The sequence below is a fragment of the Scatophagus argus genome, chromosome 16 (genome assembly GCF_020382885.2).
Source record: "Scatophagus argus isolate fScaArg1 chromosome 16, fScaArg1.pri, whole genome shotgun sequence".
In the NCBI taxonomy this organism is placed as follows: Eukaryota; Metazoa; Chordata; class Actinopteri; family Scatophagidae; genus Scatophagus; species Scatophagus argus.
The window spans coordinates 9866809-9889625 of NC_058508.1; the positions used below are offsets into that span (position 1 = coordinate 9866809).

Genomic DNA, 22817 nt, shown 5'->3' on the forward strand with positions numbered 1-22817 from the left:
AAGTAGAAGTGCACACGTTTACAGAAATGAAAGGGGAACTTCATTGTTGTTCTCCTGTGCATTGTTTCTGTCACACCTCATAAACCTCATTTTTCTTACCACTGATTTGGAAGCTCAGAACCAAAATGCTAACCTGTTAACTTTTGAAGGTACAATCTGAGGAGGGGAACTGGATGTTTATTTTTGCTTCCTGAAGGACATGAAAAAGTGGGTTAAAAGCACCACATTGTTACATTATTTGATTAAAGTTCTCCTGTCCTTCTTCCACTTCACTTGGAAAGTACATTTAGCCCTTGGAAAACTCACCACCAGTAAAGATCCACCTTGGATAAATAAAACAGAGACCAGGTAAAAGCTAAAGACATTTACTCGTTCATTACAGCCGAGTGCATTGAACATTTCACATAGCTGTCAGTGAGTGGCTTGTTCAAATCAAATCAGGTTTTTTGAGTTACTCAAAATTTTAACAATGGAATTACATTAAGTCAAAATAATGAGACTGCTGGTTTAACACCAAAGCAAAGCAGGAAGAGATGGATTCACTTCTGTTTGTTGACATTAGTTCATTGAACTTTGATAGGACTTGGACAGCAGTTTGTTAATGCAGATGTTAATGTTTAAATTGGGGAAAGCTGTAATGCTACAAAAATAAAAATTTAACAGTTACATTTAGGGTGGCAGTAATTATCAAAGAAGAAACAGTGCTATAAAAAAAGAAAAAAAAAAACCAAACAACAACTGATGCTCTATTGAATATCCTTATCATCCAGCATCAAGTATGTCCACATAATGCAACTGTTGCTGTGCCTGTTGCTGTATTTGGGCTCGGGAGACTTCCTCACACTGGTTTCAGCATCAGTGTGGTTTAAACATAAGTAGTACCACATGAATATCTGCACATGCTACATGCTCTGATATAATGTTGTGTAGCGTAAACAGTACTTGGACTTAACTGCAACCACCTTTAACACTGGGATTCACATAAAATTGCATTAAAAATGGACTTTGGAATACAGTGCAACTGTGTGGAGCAAACAGCAGGGCTGACACTTCAAATATTAAGTCAGTGATGGTGAGATATGATGGGACACTGGCATCAATTTCTCAACCAATCATTTGACACAGCTCTCAGTTTGTTATTCCTCAGTTCCTGATAAACACTATATTCCTGAGTAAATTTTTAAAATGACACTAACTAATCCTTAATTCTACAATAAAAAAACAGAATAGGAAATTAATAAAGTGCACCCAAGAGTCTGGAACACAATTTTGAGGCTTTGATAAGATAGCAATCCTACCGTAATACAGTATTTTCATTGAAAAGTGGTCCTTGAGAAAAATTAAAAGACATATTGCTGTTGTGGTTCAAGCCCCAAAGGATACACTAAACTGTTTGGGGGTGGGAGGGGGGGGGATACTGTTCTTATAAACATTTCGACCAACGATCTGGAGGTAAAATGTTTGACAGTATCAGTCCTTATATAATTTTGGAGATTTTTTTGACACTTTGTGAACACACTGTGAACACTTGACCTCTAAGTAGTCATCAGGAGCTGAAATGTCTGCAAGAAAGAAAAAAAAATGGCCAGACAAAATACACTTAGAAAATTATGTTCACAAATTCTTGGTCTCAGAAAAAAAACAAAACGGGAATGCTATTTTAAACTGTAAAAATGAAAAAACCCAGCTGAATTCTGCATTAAATTGGCCCTGCACAGTGGATGAATAAATGGGAAATCTTTTAAGTGGAAAATGTGGCAACAGTAAAAATGGATTCTGCCACATCTGCCCCCTCCAGAGCTGTGCCGAATGTCTCCATCGTGACAGAGGAGGTGCAGTGTGTGAAGGTGGGGTGCATGAAACAAGTGCTGTAAGGAATGCTAGGTTTGCTATAGTATTATGCAACGTCTTTGAGTGTTCTTCTTGCTCTTCTTGTTGCTGCGGTTGGTCTCCTTATATTTCCTAATTTCACGTACTAGTGAATAAAAAGCTTCCTCCACACCCTGCAAGGCAGTAGCAGAAAAATGTGTGTTGCACACAAAATCAAGATTAAAGTTTGACTATTGATAAGCAAACATCTTATTTTCTCAAACAAGGCTCATGCATTCATGGGTGCAAACTCAATACAGGTGTTACCAACTTTCCCATGTACCTGTCTGGTTTTGGCAGAGGTCTCAACAAACGGTACTCCATAACTTCGTGCCAGCTCCTGTGCCTGCCGTGACTCCACCGTGCGGGCACTCAGGTCGCTCTTATTCCCCACCAGCACCATGGGAACACTGTCACTGTCTTTCACCCTATTGATCTGCTCCCTGAGGAAGAAACGCATGCGACAACAAAGTGCCCGTTGGCCTAACTGTTGCACTTAAAGACATCAAAGGAACTTAGCCTTTTCTGCAGTTCTACTCTATGTGCTTGGGTCATTACTGATCCCACAGAATTTGTAACTTTCAGTGTGCCTGTAGATATGATAATTACATAAGCACTTACTCCTAATGAGGAAGCAGCCTTTGTAATGTCTCCTCTCTATACTAAACACATATGGATTATTGACTGTACCGCTGGAATCATGAAGCATTTTGTACCTGTAGAGGTGAACGTCCTCGAAAGACTTGGTGTTGTTGATGGCAAACACACAGAGGAAACCCTCTCCCGTCCTCATATACTGATCCCTCATAGCACTGTACTCCTCCTGACCTGCAGTGTCCAGGATGTCCAAGAGACAGGTTTCTCCATCAATCACCACCTGTTTTCTGTACGAGTCCTGTAACACAGCATTGTCATGACCATGCAAGCCATACCAAGAGTGCAAGCAGCATGTCTGCCAGTGGATTGCATCATACTAACTTTCCATGACAGTCACACTGCTCCCTCATGTACCAACAAGACCTCATGCAATGGAATGCTTTGTAATGAACCTGCAGAAACCTGATTTTTTTTTTTTTTTTACACCAACCATAAAATGATACCATTAAATGATTTAGAGCTAGAAATAAAAGAAAGACTTACAGAGATTTACAACCAATCTGTGGCGATTTTTAGAAAATGTCATGACAAACAAGATATCACACAGAAGCACTGATTTCTGTGGTAAGTATTTGAATCTAAAGACAGGAGAGGCATTAACAAGTTTAAGGGGGGCAGCCGTGGCCTAGAGGTTGGAGAGGCGGCTTGTGATTGGATGGTCACCGGTTCGATTCCCCTACCGGATGGGCAGGAAAAATTTGGGTGTGGTGGAGTGATTAATGTGAGAAAAACTCCACTCCATTAGTCGACTGATGTACCCTTGAGCAAGGCACTTAACCCCCAATATGCTCCCCGGGCGCTTGATGCTGCCCACTGCTCCTGTGTGTGTTTCACTGCACGTAATTTGCTGGATGTTGCATGTGTGTTCAGCTAAGGATGGGTCAAATGTAGAAGACAAATTCAGTATGTGTATGTAAAAATATATATACTGTCAATAAAGCCGATTCTTCTTCTTCCTCTTAAATCAACTTTTATAACATGGCATTTTCACTGTTATTTGCTATGGTCTGAATTGTAAGGTTTGACTCCACTGCATTCATTTGACAGCTACGGTTACCATTTACTTCAAAGATTAAGATTTTAGTTACAAAACAGGTTCAGTGTATAAAATAAGAGGCATTATTATTGAATAAACTGCCAAGCGGTTCAAATAAAGATCGATGTCAGCCAGCTACAACATTAAAATGCATTATGGATGAGTTAAAACATTATTATAATATAACATATATTAATATGATTGATGGGCCATTCAAAACAAAATGTCAAACATTTTCACGTTTGATATTTAGGTATTGTTGCCAATATTTATTGTTGAAGTTAGGATTTTAATACAGGACTTTGACCTTTAATGGAGAATTTTCACTTTTACTTAAATGATTTATTTTGATATTTTCGTGTCATTCATGAGTGCCCACCCCATGTTTTCCGATAACACGGTGAAATGCCAATGCAGTGGTGAGGGAGAGAGCTAGAAAACTTCTTACATATTACAGTAAATTGCAAACAAAGTCTCCTGCCACAAGATCACATATTGTAAAGGAAAGGCAAGAATTTGAGCTCTTTGTACACCACTTATTCAATTTATTCAACAGATGACTTATAGCATAAGAGTGAGTAACACATCCTGTCCACTAACAGGGCAGATATGACTTGCAACGCTTCTTTTAAAACATTCAATCTTAAAACCCGGATTTTCTCAATGACATAGTTGAGAATAACACACTGATTAACACCAGAAACTGAGCAGATTATGTTTTGTCAGCTACACTTTACACATTAAACATCAAACTTCACTCAGGATGTCTAATGATTAGTTTCTCTCACCTCAATGGTCGGATCATATTCATCTACGAAGTGATTCTGGATGAGCTGGATGGTGAGAGCACTCTTCCCGACACCTCCTGCCCCGACCACCACAAGCTTGTACTCGGTCATGCCTAGAAAAGATTAATCCAGCAGGTAGCTGTGATTTCATGTCGAAGTATCAGGTGAACATGAACAAATCTAACCAGCTGATAGTGACCCTCTTCCTTCCTGCACTGACATGGCGAAGAGATTGACCCAGATTTAAGATTTAAGCTATCCGCTGTCGTTGGTTTGTCTTCATGTCTTCCGTACACTTAGTGAATCTATATGAATGAATGTTACAGGTGAAAATAATTCTTTGAACGTACTTACCTTTGTGTAGGATTTGTAATAGTATGTAAAATGGTAGCTGAGTTCACAAATGGATAAATGAGATTAGCCTGCTACATAACGTTAGCCTGAGACGGTTTCCTCATTTAAAACACTTGTAGGTGTACTTCAAGGTTTTGTCCGCAACTTGTTTCTCAGACTATCGAAAAAATGAACTTCAGATTTCTGAAATTACGAGCAGAAATCTAATTTCATGTTCTCAATAAACTAAAATCTTGAAAACGAACGAGTTCTTTTAGTCTTTCCTTCAGTCTCCATTGGGGTTCATTGTAAAGCACCAGAGCGTTTCCACGTTAATCCCCCGTTAAACCACCAATGAACTGGCAGCAGACAGACTGGCGTCGCAATAGTCCAATCACAGTGGACTTCTAGTTTGTAACCCAACTCACATATAGTACGACTGTCCAATCACAAACGGGAGTTGCCCTGATCGGGCGTGGCCCTTCAAGCAAACTTCTGTCTGACTGATTGATCTTCTGAACTCCGTATGTTTGGATGGGCAGGTATAGGTCAGAAAGAGTATTCACATAAAAGTACAAATTAATTTAATCTGTATTATCAACCATGGCAAATCATGATGATCTCCTGCATCATGTAATGAATTCCAATAAACAAACATGGAATAAATGCCATCTGCCAGCGAATGTTTCGGGCATCTTCACTTATGCTGAATCGAGCATTAGCAACAGTGGTATCCTCTAATTATTTTATTTTGGACTCTTCTTCTGTGGCTCTCTGGGTGTAGTTAGAATGGGTGTTAACTGCCCTCCAGTGGTTACTGCGTGGAATTACAATGCCGCAGTTAAATTAGTGGCTGGTGCACAGTGATCAGTACTCTCGTTATTAATTACAGTACGGTCATCTTATTATTAGCGTGATTATTACACATAACAACAACACCACCATAAACAGTAAAAACAATCGTAGTCAATATTTGTATATTAACAAAGGACCACGTGACATCTATGTGAAAGAGGTTGCTCATAATAAACGTACAGAAAATTATAACGTGACTCTGCAGTCCCATCCGCCCTATGAGCTTTAAAATTTGCTTTAGCTTGTTTTGGTAAAGCTAATAAATAAGCTTCACTCTCTCTGCTCATGCTGATTGGTATTTAAAACATCATCATCAAGTCAAGCCACATGTTTCTATTACTAGTTTTTTAATAGTTTGACCATTAATTTTCAGCTTACCAGCTAGTTTTCTCGCACCTTTAATATGTATTTTTGAAATTTAAATCAAGAATTTCTTTTTTTCAAATTAGTTGAGACGTTCATTCCAAAGTTTGTAGAATAATGTGTGTTTGCCGGGCCATAGTGGTTATAACGAAGAACTGCAACACTACAACAAATTAATCAGAGAAGCGTCAATGTATTCTTTCAAAATAAAGACCATACCGAAGCATTATGAAACTGCTGATCAGACGAAGCACAAGCATGTTTTAAAAGATATTAGAATATCAATTTCAGCTGCCTCTTAAAGGTTTACTTTCAGTTGCACTGCACTGGACACACACAGAGGCAGACCAGGCGTCATGCCCCACCCTCTGCTCCGTCATCCTCACTTCCCTTTTCTGTGACGTCCATCTTTCTCCCTCACTCTCCCACTGAGTGCATCTGCTCTCCTATCTAATCTTTGCCTAAAATCACAGAGATAATCCCTCATCCATCTGTCCCAAGAGAAAGACAGAGAACTGACATTTTGCTGTACTGGTGTAAAAAAAAAAAAAAATCAACACAATTTCATGCGTCATCATGTTGTAGGTGATATATCCTGATGACATGATTGCACATAATAGTGACATCATCTTAAATTACTTACATTTTATTATACGCAAGGATATCTCACATATACATCTTTTATACATAGAATATTTTCCACATTTTTAAATATGATCGTTTCCTTTTCTTAATTTTTATTTTTACAGATTCCCACCACACACTTCATCAAGAAGGAGGACAATAATGGAACAGCTATAAACTGAGACAAAGAGAAACTTGATTAAAAATACACTGATACAACACTCAAAAATGAAATTGTTCACAGGAATAATCATTCATGTCTTTTAGACATTTCACTCCGAACAAATGTTTTTTTTTGTCTTAATCACTTCTTAAAATAACTTATTGACATACCAACACATTTACAATTAAACCCTCATTTGAATCAAAGAAATTATTTTCAACATTCCAGCAGTGTATTTTGATTTTTTTCCTCACAGAAGTGAGGTCATATCACAAACCCTCTACAAGTTAGATAGAATCAGATTAGACACTTGATCTTAAAAGAGTCATCATCAAATTGGATATATATATATATATCCAATTTGTCCAATTTGTGTTTGTGTGTATGTATGTATGTTTTTGTGCGTGTGCATGCACATGATGTTTCATGTCTGACTTTGCTGTCTACTGTATGTTCAAGAGCAAAGCAAAGAGCTGAACTGTGCAGCTTATACAATATGACAGTTGCTCACCTGTATGGGAATATTAGTCCCCTCTCAGGAGAAGCCCCTCTGGTCTCTTCAAAAACCAGCTGTCAGTGCTTTAAGAAGAAGACAGCTGCTAATGTGATTGGCTGTGTTTTTTACCAAATGCACCCTCCGATGAAATATGGTAATAGATTCTTCCTAATCCCACCTTCTTTCCATGGGTGCACATCACACTGACAGCCATGTAAATACCAAATAGTGTGCCACCACTCCCTCTGCACAGTGTGTATGGCGCTACTGACTGTACTTGCATGAAATTAACATCCTGTGTGGTTGTGTGTAAAAGGAAGAGAGGGACGGCGAGGTACTGCACTGCTGTGCTCATTAAAACATGCTCACCGCACAATGTTTCAGCACCTGTACCCAACGCAACAACACACTTACTGTTACACATACACACGCACACACATAGACTATCTGAAAAAACATAGACTCACCAACTCAAACATGGCTGACATGTAGGTAATAAGTACATGGAAAGAAGACCAACAGAGAGGAGACGTACAAGGAGGAAGACAGAAACAGAGGAAGCATGTACTGTGATGCCTGGGAATATTATAACTGTTGTTCCTTGCCGGTTAAGCATTGGAACAGTTAAGTAACTATTACACTCTGCTTGTCATTCTGGGCCACCTCTCTAATGGGAGCACACACACCAAATGGAAAGTCACAAATGTCAGATGATTACCCATGTCACCCATGATGCATGACCCACAGACGTGACCTAGTTAGGTCAGACCCAGGTGAGATTCAGCTAGACACCACATACAGCTTTGTGCACAAATTCAAACGCACACCTTTGGACATTCAAATGCACACACATATAAAAGGGGATTTGCAGTAACAAAAGCTTTTACAACTTTACACACGAGCACAGACTGGTAAAAACACTTCAGCACTCCTTTCTTCTTTCATTGAATAGTTGTAGCAGTTAAAATAGTTTAAAACATTAGAGATTCTTAACACTTAAATGAACCCCTGCCCACCACCACAGGCATACATACTTTAATTATGCATTTCATCACATTTCAGTGGCAAAGGAAAATTAACTGGATGAATCACTAATGTCTGGATATGACTGTGTTTGGTTTGTGCACTGATTTTATCATATGAGCAATACAGTTTCTATTATGTCTGAGACCCTTGAGAGTAATAGAGAAATTAATGTGAGCAATGTGCAGCAGTGACATCACATCTTGTATTTAGTAATTTGGACAAAGCACAAAAGTTTTTTAAAACTGAGGCCCCAAAGGTGCTTTACCAGCAAAAAAGTAAATGTGTGGCTTACACATAAAAATTTAAATACAACACTATGCCAGTGGCTTGAGCTCTGCGTTCCAGAGTTGCTGTATAGGCAAAAGCCCATCACACACACGTACACACATACACATACACGGACACAAACGCAGACACACACGTACACACACTCACAGAATCTTCTCAGTGATGTGGAAACAGAAGTCCTGACCAATCACAGTGAGCTCAGGGCCAGGGATGAAATCTCACATGTGAGTTCAGTTTTTCATATTCTGATAGCTGCATGCACATGCTAGCACACACACACAAACATACACATACACGCACACACACTACACACACACACGCACACATGTGCACACACAATGGAATGAATCAGATCCATACTTTTGATATGTGCCCTTGTACAAAAGCACACATGTCCATTCAGTTTAGCAGTGACTCTCTTACAACTCCTTTCCCCAAAACAATCTTCCTCCTCATCTTTTTTTTTTTTAACTTGTGTCATGTCACTCTTCTATGTCAGCTCCCTCTCCTCTTCTCCCCCATACATGTATGAGTTGTATCCAGGTGGTTGCACATACTCCTCAGATTTATCCCAGTCCGAAACCCACCCAGGCCCGCCTCCTCCTCCTCCTCCAGCCCCTCCTCCATTGGAGCCAACAACCTGTTGGCTCATGGCTCCATACTGCCCACCTCCATGGTAGAGCTCCTCTGTCTCATTGGCCAGTTCATCCTGATCAATGATCCCGCACTTCTCCTCGCTGGTGTCCTCTATGTCTGCCCACACCTGCTTTTCTCCTGATGCAAAGAGTCCTAGTGAGAGTAAAATATGATCAATATTTAGACTCATGTCTTCTGCATATGTAAAAACTGTATTCAGTGTCATAAGTCATACCATAGAAAATCACTCCTCCATAATGAACGAGGGAAGCTATAAGAAAGACATACTGCCACTCCTCACGTGTCTGAAATGATGCAAAAATGGAAAAGTTGAGTTCAAATATAAGTTCTCCATTTCTATTAAATATTAACATTTTGACTGCAAACAAATTTACAGATGACATCACAAAGTCAGTAGATATCAGTGGTTTTTACCTTGTGTTTGGTCATGGCTCCCACTATGAGAGGACACACCATTCCAGATAATGTCCCCACCCCGTTTGAGATGCCCATCAGTATGCTGGCATAGCGAGGGGCGATGTCCAAGTGATTGACATTAAACCCTGAGTGAAAGAACAAAGTTTATACGGTTATACAGCATTATTTCTCCAAGTTTTTTCAGTAACAATGCTACTGAAGCAGAATTTCAAGGTTACAGTTTCTGTTATTTCACATGATGCAGATTGATATACTGTTACAATTTGAATCATCATGAAGACAATGCAGGTTAACTTAACTTAGCATAAAGACAGCATATTTTCCAAAATTTCTGTTCACACTGTTCAAAGGTTACATAATTGTTGATCTTGTTAAGTCACTCTTTCAGCGAACGTGTTTCTAACACAACTTACCTGAGATAGCAAATCCACTAAAACCCACAGCGAGGACCAAGAAGGATATGGCAATTCCTTTTGAATGAGAGTATCCCACCACCAGCAGGAGTGTAGCCTCCATTCCAAAACCTGAAACGCATCCACAAAAACACATCAAAAGCTAATATTGTCCAAACCTTAATACAATGACAATCTCTTATACAGTAGTGTATTATAATTATGTTGTAATTTGCAATGTCAGAAATGGTACATATATTCATACACATGTCGAAGAAACACTGATACCATGTTTAGGTTGTGCTGAAAAATTACAATGATTCCAGCAGCTGCTGCACTTTAACCACTCTGAATGAGAGTTGCAGGGTAAAATGTGTGAGATAAATGATGTTACTATAGGTCCTTAATTTTCAGCAGAATTGTGACATTCATTCATAAATACATCTATAAAATGCACACTTGAATTCCTGCCACCACACAAAAAGTTTCTAAAGATTGTTGCTTCATTCGACAAAGTCTCCCATTTTTTTGATGTTGCTCTCACTACAACAGAGTTGAAATGCCATCTTAATTTCAACTGGATGACAAGATGAAGCCCCCCCAACCCCGCGTCTTCATTCCTCCTCATCATCCTCAAACTGTAAACCCTTTTCTGTTTATTCTCTCACCGCCACAGTTCATGAGCTTCCTGACATTGGTGGTGGACATCAGGTTGTGGGTTCTCAGGTAGTCTGCCAACTGGCCTCCAACAGGCACGATAATTGTCATCACCAGATGGGGCAAAGCGGACACCATGCCCACCTGAAAGAGGAAAGGGGAGAAAGAGGGTGTTTGTGTGTGTTAGAAAGAGTCACAAGAATAGTGTTTTCATTACTATTAGAAACAATAGGTAGCTGAAAACTGAAACTGATTTATATCTGGATAATCATGCTTTGTTTTGTTTTATGCTGATTGGGGTTCCTTCAAGCTGGACTGGATGTGATTGCTGACATAATGTCAAAGAAAATAGGATGAGTGAAAGTAAAATATTGACATTTGATAACATGGCAGTCAAGGACACTGACTGTATATCCAATGTTGCAGCGAACGCTTACCCCTGGTTCTGCATTTTCCATCTCTTCTACACTGTCTGCTATCAAATAAAGGTAAAATACCACCAAAGGTACAAATGGCTTTGTCATATCAATATCAATATCAATGTCGTTTGTTATCCGCCATGTTCTTGAATTAAACATGGAAAAGAAGAAAACTACCACATGCATAAAAGAAAAATTACTGTTATAAATAGAACTACACCAGTTCGATTCAATTCAGTTTATTTATGTAGTGCCTAATGAGAATAAAGTTTAAAGTTAAAGACACTTTTCATTTAAAGCACATCTAGACCAAAATTTAGTTATTAGTACAGAAAGATCCAACAAAACCCCCATGAGCAAGCACTTGGCTTGAGAGGAAAAATTTCCTTTTAGAAGGCAGAATCCTCAAAGCAGATCTGGGCATTTATACCAAATATAAAAGTGTTGGTGCTTTGTAGAGATGAGTCTGGAACTTTATTTAAAGGATAACTATCTGAAACTGCTCACCCAAACTCACAACCTTAAAATTCAACTCCACTGTATGGATTTTGAAAATATGACTCAAGTACCAAATACAAGCAAAGGTAATATGACCCATAGTCACAACAGTTACAGTTATGAGAATAAGATAAAGGCAAAAAATACCAGAATTTCCCATTCATTCCAGTTGAAGCCTTACCCTGCAGTGAAATCACAGTTGGGTACTGTTGTCATTTTTATCCAGGCATATCCACTTATGAGTATACAAAGACATTACTGAAAAGCTCAAAACTCAAACTCAAACTCATATAATCTGACCTTGCTTATCTCAAAACCAAAGACTTCTTCAAAATAAGCTGGCTGGCTGATGAGCAGCAGGTAGAAGGTCCAACTCCTGCAAAAGTTGGCCACAATTATGGCGTACACTGGCATGGAAGTGAAGAAGTGCCTCCATGGGGTTTTAAATTTCTGTCACCAAAAGAAACAAGATATTACTCGAATGAAGCACATCATCCATGCTATTTATGTTTGTGAGATTCTTAGTGTTAGATTGATAAGTTCATATGAACCATACATGGAGAGGATTAAGAAATGTTGCAGACTCTCCAATTGCATCTTCAATGTACTTCCTCTCTTCCGGTGTGATGGTGGGATGAGCTGCAGGACTTTCATACGACACCAGAATCCAGAATAAATACCAGAATATCCCAAAACTGCCTGGGAGAAGAAGGAGAAAGTAAAAGACACAGACATGGATACAGTAAGGAAAAAGCAAGAGAGATAGACTTCATGGGTACAGTAACTGTGCTCAACTCAACTTTATTTACATAACACTTTCCATACAAACATGTAGGACTTATTGGTCTACATAGCAAAAGTGAAAGACCACAGACAAACATGCAGTTGAAAGTAAAATTGACGTATATTGATATAAAATATCTGAACGCAATGTTTGAACAGTAATAGTACTACCACAAGGAAACACATATACTGTTTGAGTAAAAGTATACCAACCATAGACATAGAATATTGAAGGCCACCCAGAGTATTGCACCAGTATCCCAGCTAAAGGCATGGCCACCACTGCCCCTGCATAGGATCCTTAGGAGGCATCAAACGTGAAGAAAAGCAACAAATCATTAATTTTTCTTTAAAATCATGTAACAATTTCTGCATGCAAGCTTCTTTATATATTGTGACCATGGAAATCCTCATGTCCAAAACTTTTAAGCTCAAACACCGCAGGAACCTCTAGTGGCTCTATCATCACAGCTCACTTAATTTGAATGTAGTGGAGATCCAAAAGTTTCAACAGATATAATATGTCAGTTAGGCATGAAACTTTACCACAAAATGCTGTTGTGGCTAATCGACTTCTCTCAAGAGGAGGTGCCCACTTGGCCCAGATCCCATGGCAGGCTGGGTATGATACACCCTGAAGGACACAATACAGTCAGGAAAACACTCATGCATGTAAGAATAGTCTTACACAGAACCCTGCAAGCATGTGTGCAGACAGACAAATACCTCAACAAGGCCCTGACATATCCTGACGAGTATGACACAGCTGTAATGGCAGCGAGCAGCAGATGGAATCAGCATGTTGAGAGTGGAAGTGGCCACTATGGCAAAGCCAAACACTCTTAAACACACAAAAGAAAAACAAGCTGAATATTTAACAGTAACAGCACAAGAAGTGGTTGTGGTTGTGTGTTTGCGTGTGTGTGTGTTTGAGTGGTTTGAAACTACTCAGTAGTCAGAAACTTTTTTCACACCCATTACAATTATCCAGTTGTATAATCAATCAATCAATCAGTCTCACATGTACATGTGAAGACATTCACCTGTTGGCTGCAAATTTTTGACATATAAAGCCACCCGGGATCTGTGTGACGATGTAGCCCCAGAAGAAGGAGCCGTGGATCATTCCCACTGTCTCAGGGTCCCATGTGAACTGCGCTGCCTGGAGAAAGGAAGAAATGACCTGAAGCACTCGAAAAATTTACTTACTTCAAAACAGAGTTCTAATCTCTTGTAATTATTATTTGTTTGCATTATGAGCTTGCTAGTTATACATTTGGTAAATCTGTTGATATGATAATCACTTTAAGCGCAGTTTTTAGTTCTCAAATGTACAGTATAGTACAGTCTGTGCTTACAGTGTGTCAGTATCACTGATATTCACTTTATAACACTGAAATCTGTTTTTTCTTTATTATTAATTTGTTTCTTTAGAAAACAAATCTTTACTGGCATTAAACAGGTTCAGAAATAAAGTAGTAGTCTTAGAGAAAACAGAAACATATGTATACATGAGACTTGCCTAGCAATGACAGGTGCAGTAAAACTGAGTCCAAAGCTTTGATTTCTGTTGTGCTACTTACCACAAGTACTTCCTTGTTGCCTTTGTAGACAGTGTGGTCATTGACCATGCTTACAATGGCCACACCCAAGTTGCAGCGAATTCCAAAAGAAATGCAGAATCCCAGGCCAGACAGGATGGCAATGATGTACCGCCTTGGCAGGCCAAAGCAGGTACAATCCACCACTGGCAGCTCCTTCTCCTCCACCAGCTCAGGACGGCCCTCAGCTGATAACTCAATGGTTTCTCCATTGGGCTGCCGCTTCTCAATCAGCCTGAGAGGAGACACAGAGAGAGCACGCAGGAAAGGTGAACTATAAGTCTGCCTCTGCAAACATGATGTAACATGTTAAATGTGATGTTATTCTGCGTCCTCTGCTTATCTGGGGTCAGGTCACACTGGCAGCGGGCTAAGCAGGGTCTTCCAGATGTTCATCTCCACAGAAACATTTTCGATGTCCTCCTAGGGATCCTGAGGTGTTCCCAGGCCACATGAGATATATAACCCTTCTAGTGAATCCTGGGTCTACCCTGAGGTTTCAGGTCTCCTCCCAGTTGAATGTGCCCTGAAAACCTCCAAAGGGGAGGCATCCTAATCCATGATACCTGAACCACTTCACCCAGCTCCTTCTGATGTGAAGTCCAGTCAGCCTATGAAGGAAACTCATTTTGGCTTCTTGTATAAGCAATTCCATTCTTTTGGTCACTACCCAGAGCTTGTGGCAATAGGTGAGGTTTGGAATCTAGACCAAGTGGAGCTCAGTTCCATCTTCACCACAAATATTTAAACACCTTTGCTTGGGACAGCAACTCATGCCCAACCTGGAGGGAGCAATCTCCCTCCAAATCCCAAATATTTGGAGGACTTCCATCCAAGTCGCTTAACTTTCAGCCGCACAACCCCAAAGAGCCACACAATTTGCAAAAGCGGAGATTCAAATTCGAAATTCCCAAAAGTGACGCTCTCTTCATCCCAGCTGTGCCTTGAGATTTGGTCCATAAACATTATAAACAGGATCAGAGACAAGGGGCAACCTTGGAGAAGTCCAATTTCCACTGAGAACATGTTTGACTCTGTGCTGAGAATACAATCTACAAACCCCAATAATTATGCAGACAGGCATATCTGTTAAAGAAAGACAGGCCTATAGAGACCCATTTATCATGAAAAGAGGAAGAGGAAAGAGGTGAAAGTGAGGTGATACCTCAATGAGGACAAAAACTTGCATAACATGGAAATGATGGCTCAAAGGGGGATTTCCTGGGAGTATGAGGAACATTTGTGGTTCAGGTGAGCCTCTGAAGAAAAGAAAAAAAAAAAAGAAAAGAAAATTATACGTACAGTATGGTAATGTGGTGTCAGCAAACATCTCTTTTATAGTGTTTTTTTTGTGTATATTTTGTGGGGTTAAAATATTATTTTGAGACTTTTCTTTGTACATGTTCTTGTACTGCTTATATTTTTCTGCTTATATATATTTTTTAGAATTTCACACACACACACACACACACACTCCATGCAAACAACTTGCACCACATTGGGGTCGTGTCTGACTCAGCATATCCCAATGTGTGGAAGCAGCTGTCACTAGCTGAGGAGCAGTTAGCTACAACAGCACATTCCCCCCAGTGTCCACTCCTTCAGGATGCCGGGGACCTGCTACCATACTGGTGCTGTTCAAGATGTCCTCTCTCTCACACACAAACAGGAGTTCTCTGGAGACAGACATCTAACTATATCATATTGTGGACAGATATGTGTGGTTACACTTTGAAGTTGTTTACAATATACGAGTGCACAAACAGATGGAAAAACAGAGAAAATAAAAATGGAGAAAGGCATAATTTTTTTGTTTTATAGACTGTCAAAACAAGCTATCAGCTTGTGGAGCTTTTTTCAAAAATACATCCATTCTCTCACACATGCTTTATTTATTTATTTTACTCAATTACCAGTTTTTCTTAGATGACAATTTGTTGTTCATTTAGTCTGATTTGTGCAAGACAATTTTTGTCAAACGGCGAATGTCACTTTTTTCCACAGGAGTCAAACAGAGAAGACAGGAGAGCGACCATCTGTGTATTATAACCTCCCTACTCTCAGCAACACACCCCCACTTTAAACACTCACACGCATGCGTACGGCAGACTTAAGTACATGCTTTCAGATGCATTTTTCTCTGATTATAACAGACACAGTGCCACATATTCCAGTGCGTATCTGTTTTAAACTGTGCATTTTAGGGTGTGTGTGAGTTGACAGCGAAGCGCAATTGTGTGTCGTCCGTCCGCTTTCCACTGGGCTGATTCAGTTAGTCAGTGAGCTGGAGAATTGTGCACATAAACAGGCACAATCACCACAAGGAGCTGTTCCATGGGATGAAATGATGGTTGCATTTTTTAAAAGGTTATTTCAAATTTGAGAGTCAATAAGTTCCCAAAACATGTGTTTACTGCATCGAGCGCTGCTGCGTTTTCCAAGCAAACATTCAAGACAATTCTCCTCTCTCATGCTCTCAGCACACTGAACCTGCACAATAACTTATTCACACGCCAAAAGACAAGTCAGACTCTGACAGTGGTTAATTATTGATGTGTTTTTGGGTGAGATAAATAATTCACTCTAGCTTTTACAGCATAATCTGTCACTATCTATCTATCTGTTCGCCTGCTTCTATGCTTATACACTCAGTTTCATCCATCCAGTCGCTACATTTCTTAGTTATGCATGTGGATTTCACTCCCTCCCCCCATTTCCACACAGCATAATCTCTTTATACATCGATTCTGCAATCAGTCAATAAATACAAAAATTAAAAGATATGTATTAAGTAAACTTGGGTCCATCATGATACATTTTACTTGACGAGTGAAACACAATGGACAAGAGAAAAGTAATACTTTGTGAAGCAGCGTTTTGGAATTTGTAAGAGATTAGAGAGACTGCATCCTCTCTCTCTCTCTCTCTCTCTCGTTAATCTGTCACAACATTCAGATTAGGATTACAAAAATGATTTACTTCCGGAAATGAATATGCAAGGACAGACTAGCGCTGGGCGTGGTTCATGCTTCTCTCTCTATCACGACACACTGTTTGGTCCATGCTGGCCTTTGGAAATTCAGAATGCTTTCATTTACATGCAGTTAGTTTATATTTCAAGTCAAACATTTAACTATTTTTGAAATGTCCAGCTTTTCTATTTCAAACACATCATATTTTTCTGTGTAGGTAAAGAGTTGGGTAAATATTCTATATCTTAGAGAAATGAGAAATGAGGTGTTAGACTGACTTAGTACTGTGAATAAAAGGATTCTTCATTAATGTTTCAGCTAGAACATGATTTATATTTGATAAAAGATGGACTGTGCACCACAGTGGATTAAAGGCAAGAAACAGAGAGATTAAATTGTGTTCTGTTCTATAGGTCAAAGCAATAAGTTCATCAAAAAGCTGATGTGACTCAAAGGAAGATGTGTGCTCTTTTTCTGTCGAATCAGTCGGCCACACTCACGCTGCTGTCCTCACTGTACTGAACAAATGTGCTGACATGCCCTCTGAGTGGAACTCAGTATCCTACTTCAGAATTAGTGAAGGTTGCAGGAGGATTCTCATTAAGCCTCATAACAGATTGCGGCCTGACACCTGCACATACGCTACCAGCTAACGAGGCTAGCCCACAGCAAAAATTAACGGTAATTACAGATGCTTCGGACTAAAGGCCAATCTCACCCTAATGTGTGTGTGCCTCAAAATAGCTGACTAGCTAAGGGTCTCCCTCTTTTAATACTGTGTTTTAATTTGTTTTTGCACTGTTTTTATAAAAATATATAGCTATTTGAGTAGAGAGAAAAGAATCTTGGGCCATTTGCCTTCATTTAAGAGTCACAATCTCAAATGACTCAACTGATATAGTTTCACATGTTAACATATAGCCAGGATCCGATTGGTCTCAGCTGGCAACAAATAATGAGCAAGAGAGCATGAGCAGGCAGGAGTCCTGTGACCTCAGGCTCTCTGAAATATCATAATTACAATAGTAACAGGCTCAGTGGAGACTCTTCTCACACCTCAGACTGAGCTCATAGCTGTGCATAACACCTGAGCAGAGACAGCAAACAAGAACATCAAACCTGAACTAAAAGCCAACACGAAACGCAACTTGGTGACTTGATCTGAAATATGAAAAGATGTCAATGCCTTCAAACGCTTTGATTAAATTAACAGAACTTGTGAGAACATCTAAAGCAGATCTCCATAAGCAATGTTAATTTCCATTTCCACACTGAATATTACTAGGTATTAAGTGAGGATAATAGTAAGGATTATTTTCATTGAGCTGATGATTTTTTATGATTAAAGGGTAATCATTTGTTTCTAAAACAATAGAAAAATGATTACCAGTCCAAAACCAAGGGATTACCTCTTTAGATAGATTTTTTCCACATCGGTTGTTAAATAGTGAGAAAATATCTATAAATTTGCCTAGTTTGTGATTTTGCAAAAATAACTTTGTGACTCTCATGTGCTGGTTGATGACCTTTGTTACCGTGTATATTAAATTCACCAATTCACAGAGCGTTCTGTGTAATCCTCTCATAAGAGGATGATAGAGAGGGAGAGAGAGAGACACACAGTGAGGGAAGCTGACAGTAAAAATATTATATAACGACAGGCACCCTGGTCAGTATTTGTTCACATCCATGTGCTGAATTGATCCTACATTGTGCTCTACACTGAACTGTTCCTTGTGTCAGCGCTCCCAATCTCTTCCTCTTTTCTAAAAATTATTTTCCCCTTATTTGCCCTCTGTTTGTAGGTCATGTGCTTGGAAATACGGGTGGTGGCTTTAGGAATTTTTTAATTTTCAAATGGATATTTCTGCAGTTATTCTGTAATTTCGCTAGTGGTGTCTCCCCCTTCCTACACGAGCCTCTTACACTCCCTGAAGTGAACAGATTGGGTCTCAGTGGGACTGTGTCACCCAGGGAGACACCCTCCTCCCCATCCTGTCACACCACTTTTTTTTTCTCTTTCGCTCTCTCTCTCTCCTGTGGGGACACACACACACAGACACACACACACACACACACAAACAAACAGACCATTATAGACCATTATATTGTCTAAATACTAACACAGTATAACACAATCACTGTGTGAGTATTGACTTCATACATTCTTACTGCTTCTCACCACTAACAACAATGAACTGAGCTGAACATGTCTTCCCCCTGTTTCTTTGTTTCTCTGTACTGTTAAATCCAATATAACACAGAAGCAGCGTGCATACAAAATACTGAATAATTCCTGACATCATCAATACGGCATTGCTGCCAGTGATTGGGCATGCTGAGTGGTTGCAGCTGACTTTCCATACTGCTGAGTTCTGACAGATGCATCGTCTGTGTAGTGGCTTCCACATATGAAACAACTCAGGTACAGAGAGTGACATACTTGCATTGACAGACTGAAAGACAAAAGAGAATCAAGAACATAAGCAGAAGTGGCTCAAATGTGGCATATTGGTGTCCTAAAATTCCTCAAGACTCCACAAGCATCTTGTAGGTTCCCAGGATTCACAGGGTGATGTTTATTCTGCCTCAGCTGCAATGGCTGCCAGAACAGTAGTCATCTTTACACTTGACAGCCAGTCCAATACCTTAAACACTATCACCATTATTGTCTTAATTATACTGTAATCATCACAGTGCCAGGACTGATGTGAGGAAGTTATATGTTGGTCTTACCTATGATTATCAGACTACCCACAGTGTATTGTGCAAAAGTGACTAACATACTTTACTGCAATATTACATTTCACAGGTTTCCAAAAATGTGATACAAACTCCTGAGTCACCAGGAAACTCCTCTGACAAAGCCAAGAAGCAAAACTACTCTGGGTGTACTAACGTCAAGAACATGGTGTAATATGTAATACAACAATACAGTGATTCTGATAAAAATGCTATGATTAAAATGATGTCAAAGAGTTTGCAGTTTGCCAAAGTTTAAATGGTAAAAAAAAAATAAATGCATAGATTCTTCTCATTACAATTTGAGTGTTTTAGTGAAATCTATCATACTAACGCAAGTGAAATCACCTAAAAATAGATTGCTGTTATGATAATATTTCATGTAGTGCTATGGAGTAGTTCCTTGGCACAATGGTATTAATAGATAATATTTAGGTATCATTCTGAAGATATTAAAAAGGGAATGGCGAGAGTGGAGATGTAGAGAGCACTTGACCTTACAGTGCTGAAGTTTATGCTTACCTAGTGGAGTTTAATATAGAAACAGGAGATGCATTCTGATGGAGAAAATGTTTAAATAATAGATGAACTCCTGGCTGCTTTCATCAGGAGGGATTTTGTCTGAGAGGTGGAGTGATTGCAAACAGGCACACTTATCTAGGCTCACAGTGCGGGGATGTCCTGTGTTGAAGATGAAACATATTTACACATGCGCGCGCACACACAAGCACAAACACACACACACACACACACACACTTATAGATGCTTCAAAACACATAATTTCCACACAGATTTTAACAAAACATTGACTTTTCCTGTTGAAGCCATTGCCTATACAAAATACTGTGGCCACGTAAAAACCAGAGTTCACTGGCTAAGCTGTGGAAATGCCCACTAAAACCAATCTGGAGCCAATCTGACACACATCTCTCATAGCATCAGCTGTGGTTGCACACAAGCATGGCTCATGACCAGGAAGAGAGAAAAAGCCTGAGATTTGCATGTCTGTTAATCCTGGGACATCCTCATAGGCTGAAACTTGACTGTGCTGGTGTCTCAATGGCTCAATGGATGGAAGGATGGAGGATGGAGGAGGAGGAGGGAATGACTGGAGGAAGTGACATGGGCTGGGATGTGAGTGAGTGGGAGGAGAGAGTTTAGGGATTTGCGTGGCTCGACAGCTGGACTGAAAAACAGGCTATTTCAGGACGGGATTTATACGTTTGGTTGCTACCTCAAATCCTGAGAGAGCGAAAGCTTAAAGCGATGGTTGTTGCATGAGGTTCTATCAGTTTCTTTAATCTCTCTTTTTTTTTAATTGAAATATTCTCAGCACAACAATTTCTGTATATGTAAGAAGAGACTGCAATGGCAGTCTTTTCTTTAAGAATTACATTGGCACAGACCTGAACTAATCAAGGTCTGCTTCTTCATGAACCTCAAAAAGGTACTTCCTGTATCATCATAAAACTGTAAAGGTGATACAGATGTACTTTTATTACTATTGGACTGTGATTATTTCAGTCAAAAAGTCCCAAATACATACATATACTACAGTAAATCATGGAAGCCTCTTCTGATCACTTGTTTTGTCAAACGAGCAGTTTACAAACCAAAGATATTCAAATTCCTACCATAAAAGGCAAACAAAGTTGTCTGAATGAGAAGCAGAATGGAGAAGCTGGAAGCAAGAAATACATGTTTGGCATTTTCTATTGATGACTAATTGACTAATCATTGCAGTTTTGTATTACTTGATAGTACTCTTCAGCCACCTGGTTACAACATTGGTTTTGTTATCCAAATTCCATTTTATTTATCCACATTCCAATTTATTTTGGGAAACTAACTAAAGGTAGATAGATAATGACACTGGTTCCAAGATCAACGCTCTCACGCATCCAGGTCGTGCAAATAACGCACGGAAACATTATGTAACCATCACTTTCCAACAGTCCACTCCGAGCTGGGCCAAATCTGACACAACACCATTCGTCATTTTTAGAAGAAAAGCACGCAATAAAGCATCAAACCAAGATGATAAAACCTCCCTCTAGTTCCAAATACACTCAATAGCGCGTTCACCGCACTTTAAGTGCACAACCCTATAGTATACCTCTCTGGAAGTTTCTGCCAATTTTTTTCTGATTTTTCACCGTAAGATAGCACATAAAAATAAGCTGTCCATGAAATGACAGCCAAACATTTTCTCCATCACTATCAGCATTTTTCACCCACTTCTGTAAACTCAATCCCACTGTGCGCTGCGCAAAGCTGGACTTTCACCTCTGCCTAATGATGTTTAAACCCAACAGTCGCCTGTTAAAATCAATAATGAGCAAACTTTTTTTTCCACTCGAGTTACTGGTTGGAGGAGAGAGGATGCGAACCAGCGGCATGATGAGCTCCATTGTGCCGCACAACAAAACTATCCTCAGCAAACGTGTACAAATATGGGGAAAGTCAGAGGTGGACTCAGGAATATTCGAAATAGGTGTGTACCTGTGAATTTTCCCCAGAGTTTTTCCCGCGACCGCCTTAAACCTGTCTGGTCGGATCTCCATCCTTGCAGCTTCTTGACCCGGCCGGTGTGCTGATGTCCCGCGCGCCCTCCTGTCCTGCCTGAACGCGCACAGTCCTACCTCCCTCTCTCTATCAATCCCTCTCTCATCCCTCCCTACCCACGCCAACCTCCACTTCACTCAGATATGCCACAGAGAGGTGTAGGCCTTTCTGGTTCACAGTAAGAAATGACATGCAGTATAAAAGTATAAAAGTTGAAAATAAAGGGCACAGATACTGGCAGGGACTGTAAACGAAACCCATATAGATTTCTCAGAAAATAGCTTCTATCATTATTTTTTGTGTTATGGCTACAGGAATAATTCAGGTGTTTCTTTTTTCCCTGTAACTGAGATTTGTTAGATTTCAGCTGATCAACAAATCTGACTGATCTGTGACTGACTTCATATAGCAAAAGATGTTGGCTTTGAAATACGCACAATAACAACGCTGGTTTTAAAAGATTTTGGCAGCCAAAATATGTTGATTTATAATGTTAGATACCATTAACTTACCATTAATTCACTAATTAATTAACTAAATAATTAGAGGTTAAAATTGCTGTTCTGCCCCAACCCCCATTAAAACTGTCTTATCAGTTTTCTGAGCCTTTTAGCA

At 39.5% G+C, this 22817-nt stretch overlaps 2 protein-coding genes across 2 annotated transcripts; both read right to left on the reverse strand.

Annotated features, from left to right (window-relative positions):
• Nucleotides 1-349: 349 nt before the first annotated feature.
• On the reverse strand, nucleotides 350-5079 carry zgc:55558 (GTPase KRas). Its single transcript, XM_046415500.1, has 5 exons — nucleotides 4705-5079; nucleotides 4351-4463; nucleotides 2586-2764; nucleotides 2153-2312; nucleotides 350-2003 (listed from the first exon to the last, which is right to left on the reverse strand). Exons 2-5 carry the CDS (start codon nucleotides 4459-4461, stop codon nucleotides 1890-1892), a joined length of 564 nt encoding a protein of 187 aa, XP_046271456.1. The 5' UTR covers nucleotides 4462-4463; nucleotides 4705-5079; the 3' UTR covers nucleotides 350-1889.
• Nucleotides 5080-6572: 1493 nt separating this feature from the next.
• Nucleotides 6573-22267, reverse strand: slc17a7a (solute carrier family 17 member 7a). Its single transcript, XM_046415486.1, has 13 exons — nucleotides 22140-22267; nucleotides 13905-14157; nucleotides 13365-13483; nucleotides 13048-13162; nucleotides 12868-12955; nucleotides 12535-12621; nucleotides 12095-12237; nucleotides 11839-11988; nucleotides 10633-10765; nucleotides 9986-10096; nucleotides 9570-9697; nucleotides 9370-9439; nucleotides 6573-9287 (listed from the first exon to the last, which is right to left on the reverse strand). Exons 1-13 carry the CDS (start codon nucleotides 22199-22201, stop codon nucleotides 8989-8991), a joined length of 1758 nt encoding a protein of 585 aa, XP_046271442.1. The 5' UTR covers nucleotides 22202-22267; the 3' UTR covers nucleotides 6573-8988.
• Between the last annotated feature and the right edge of the window lie 550 nt (nucleotides 22268-22817).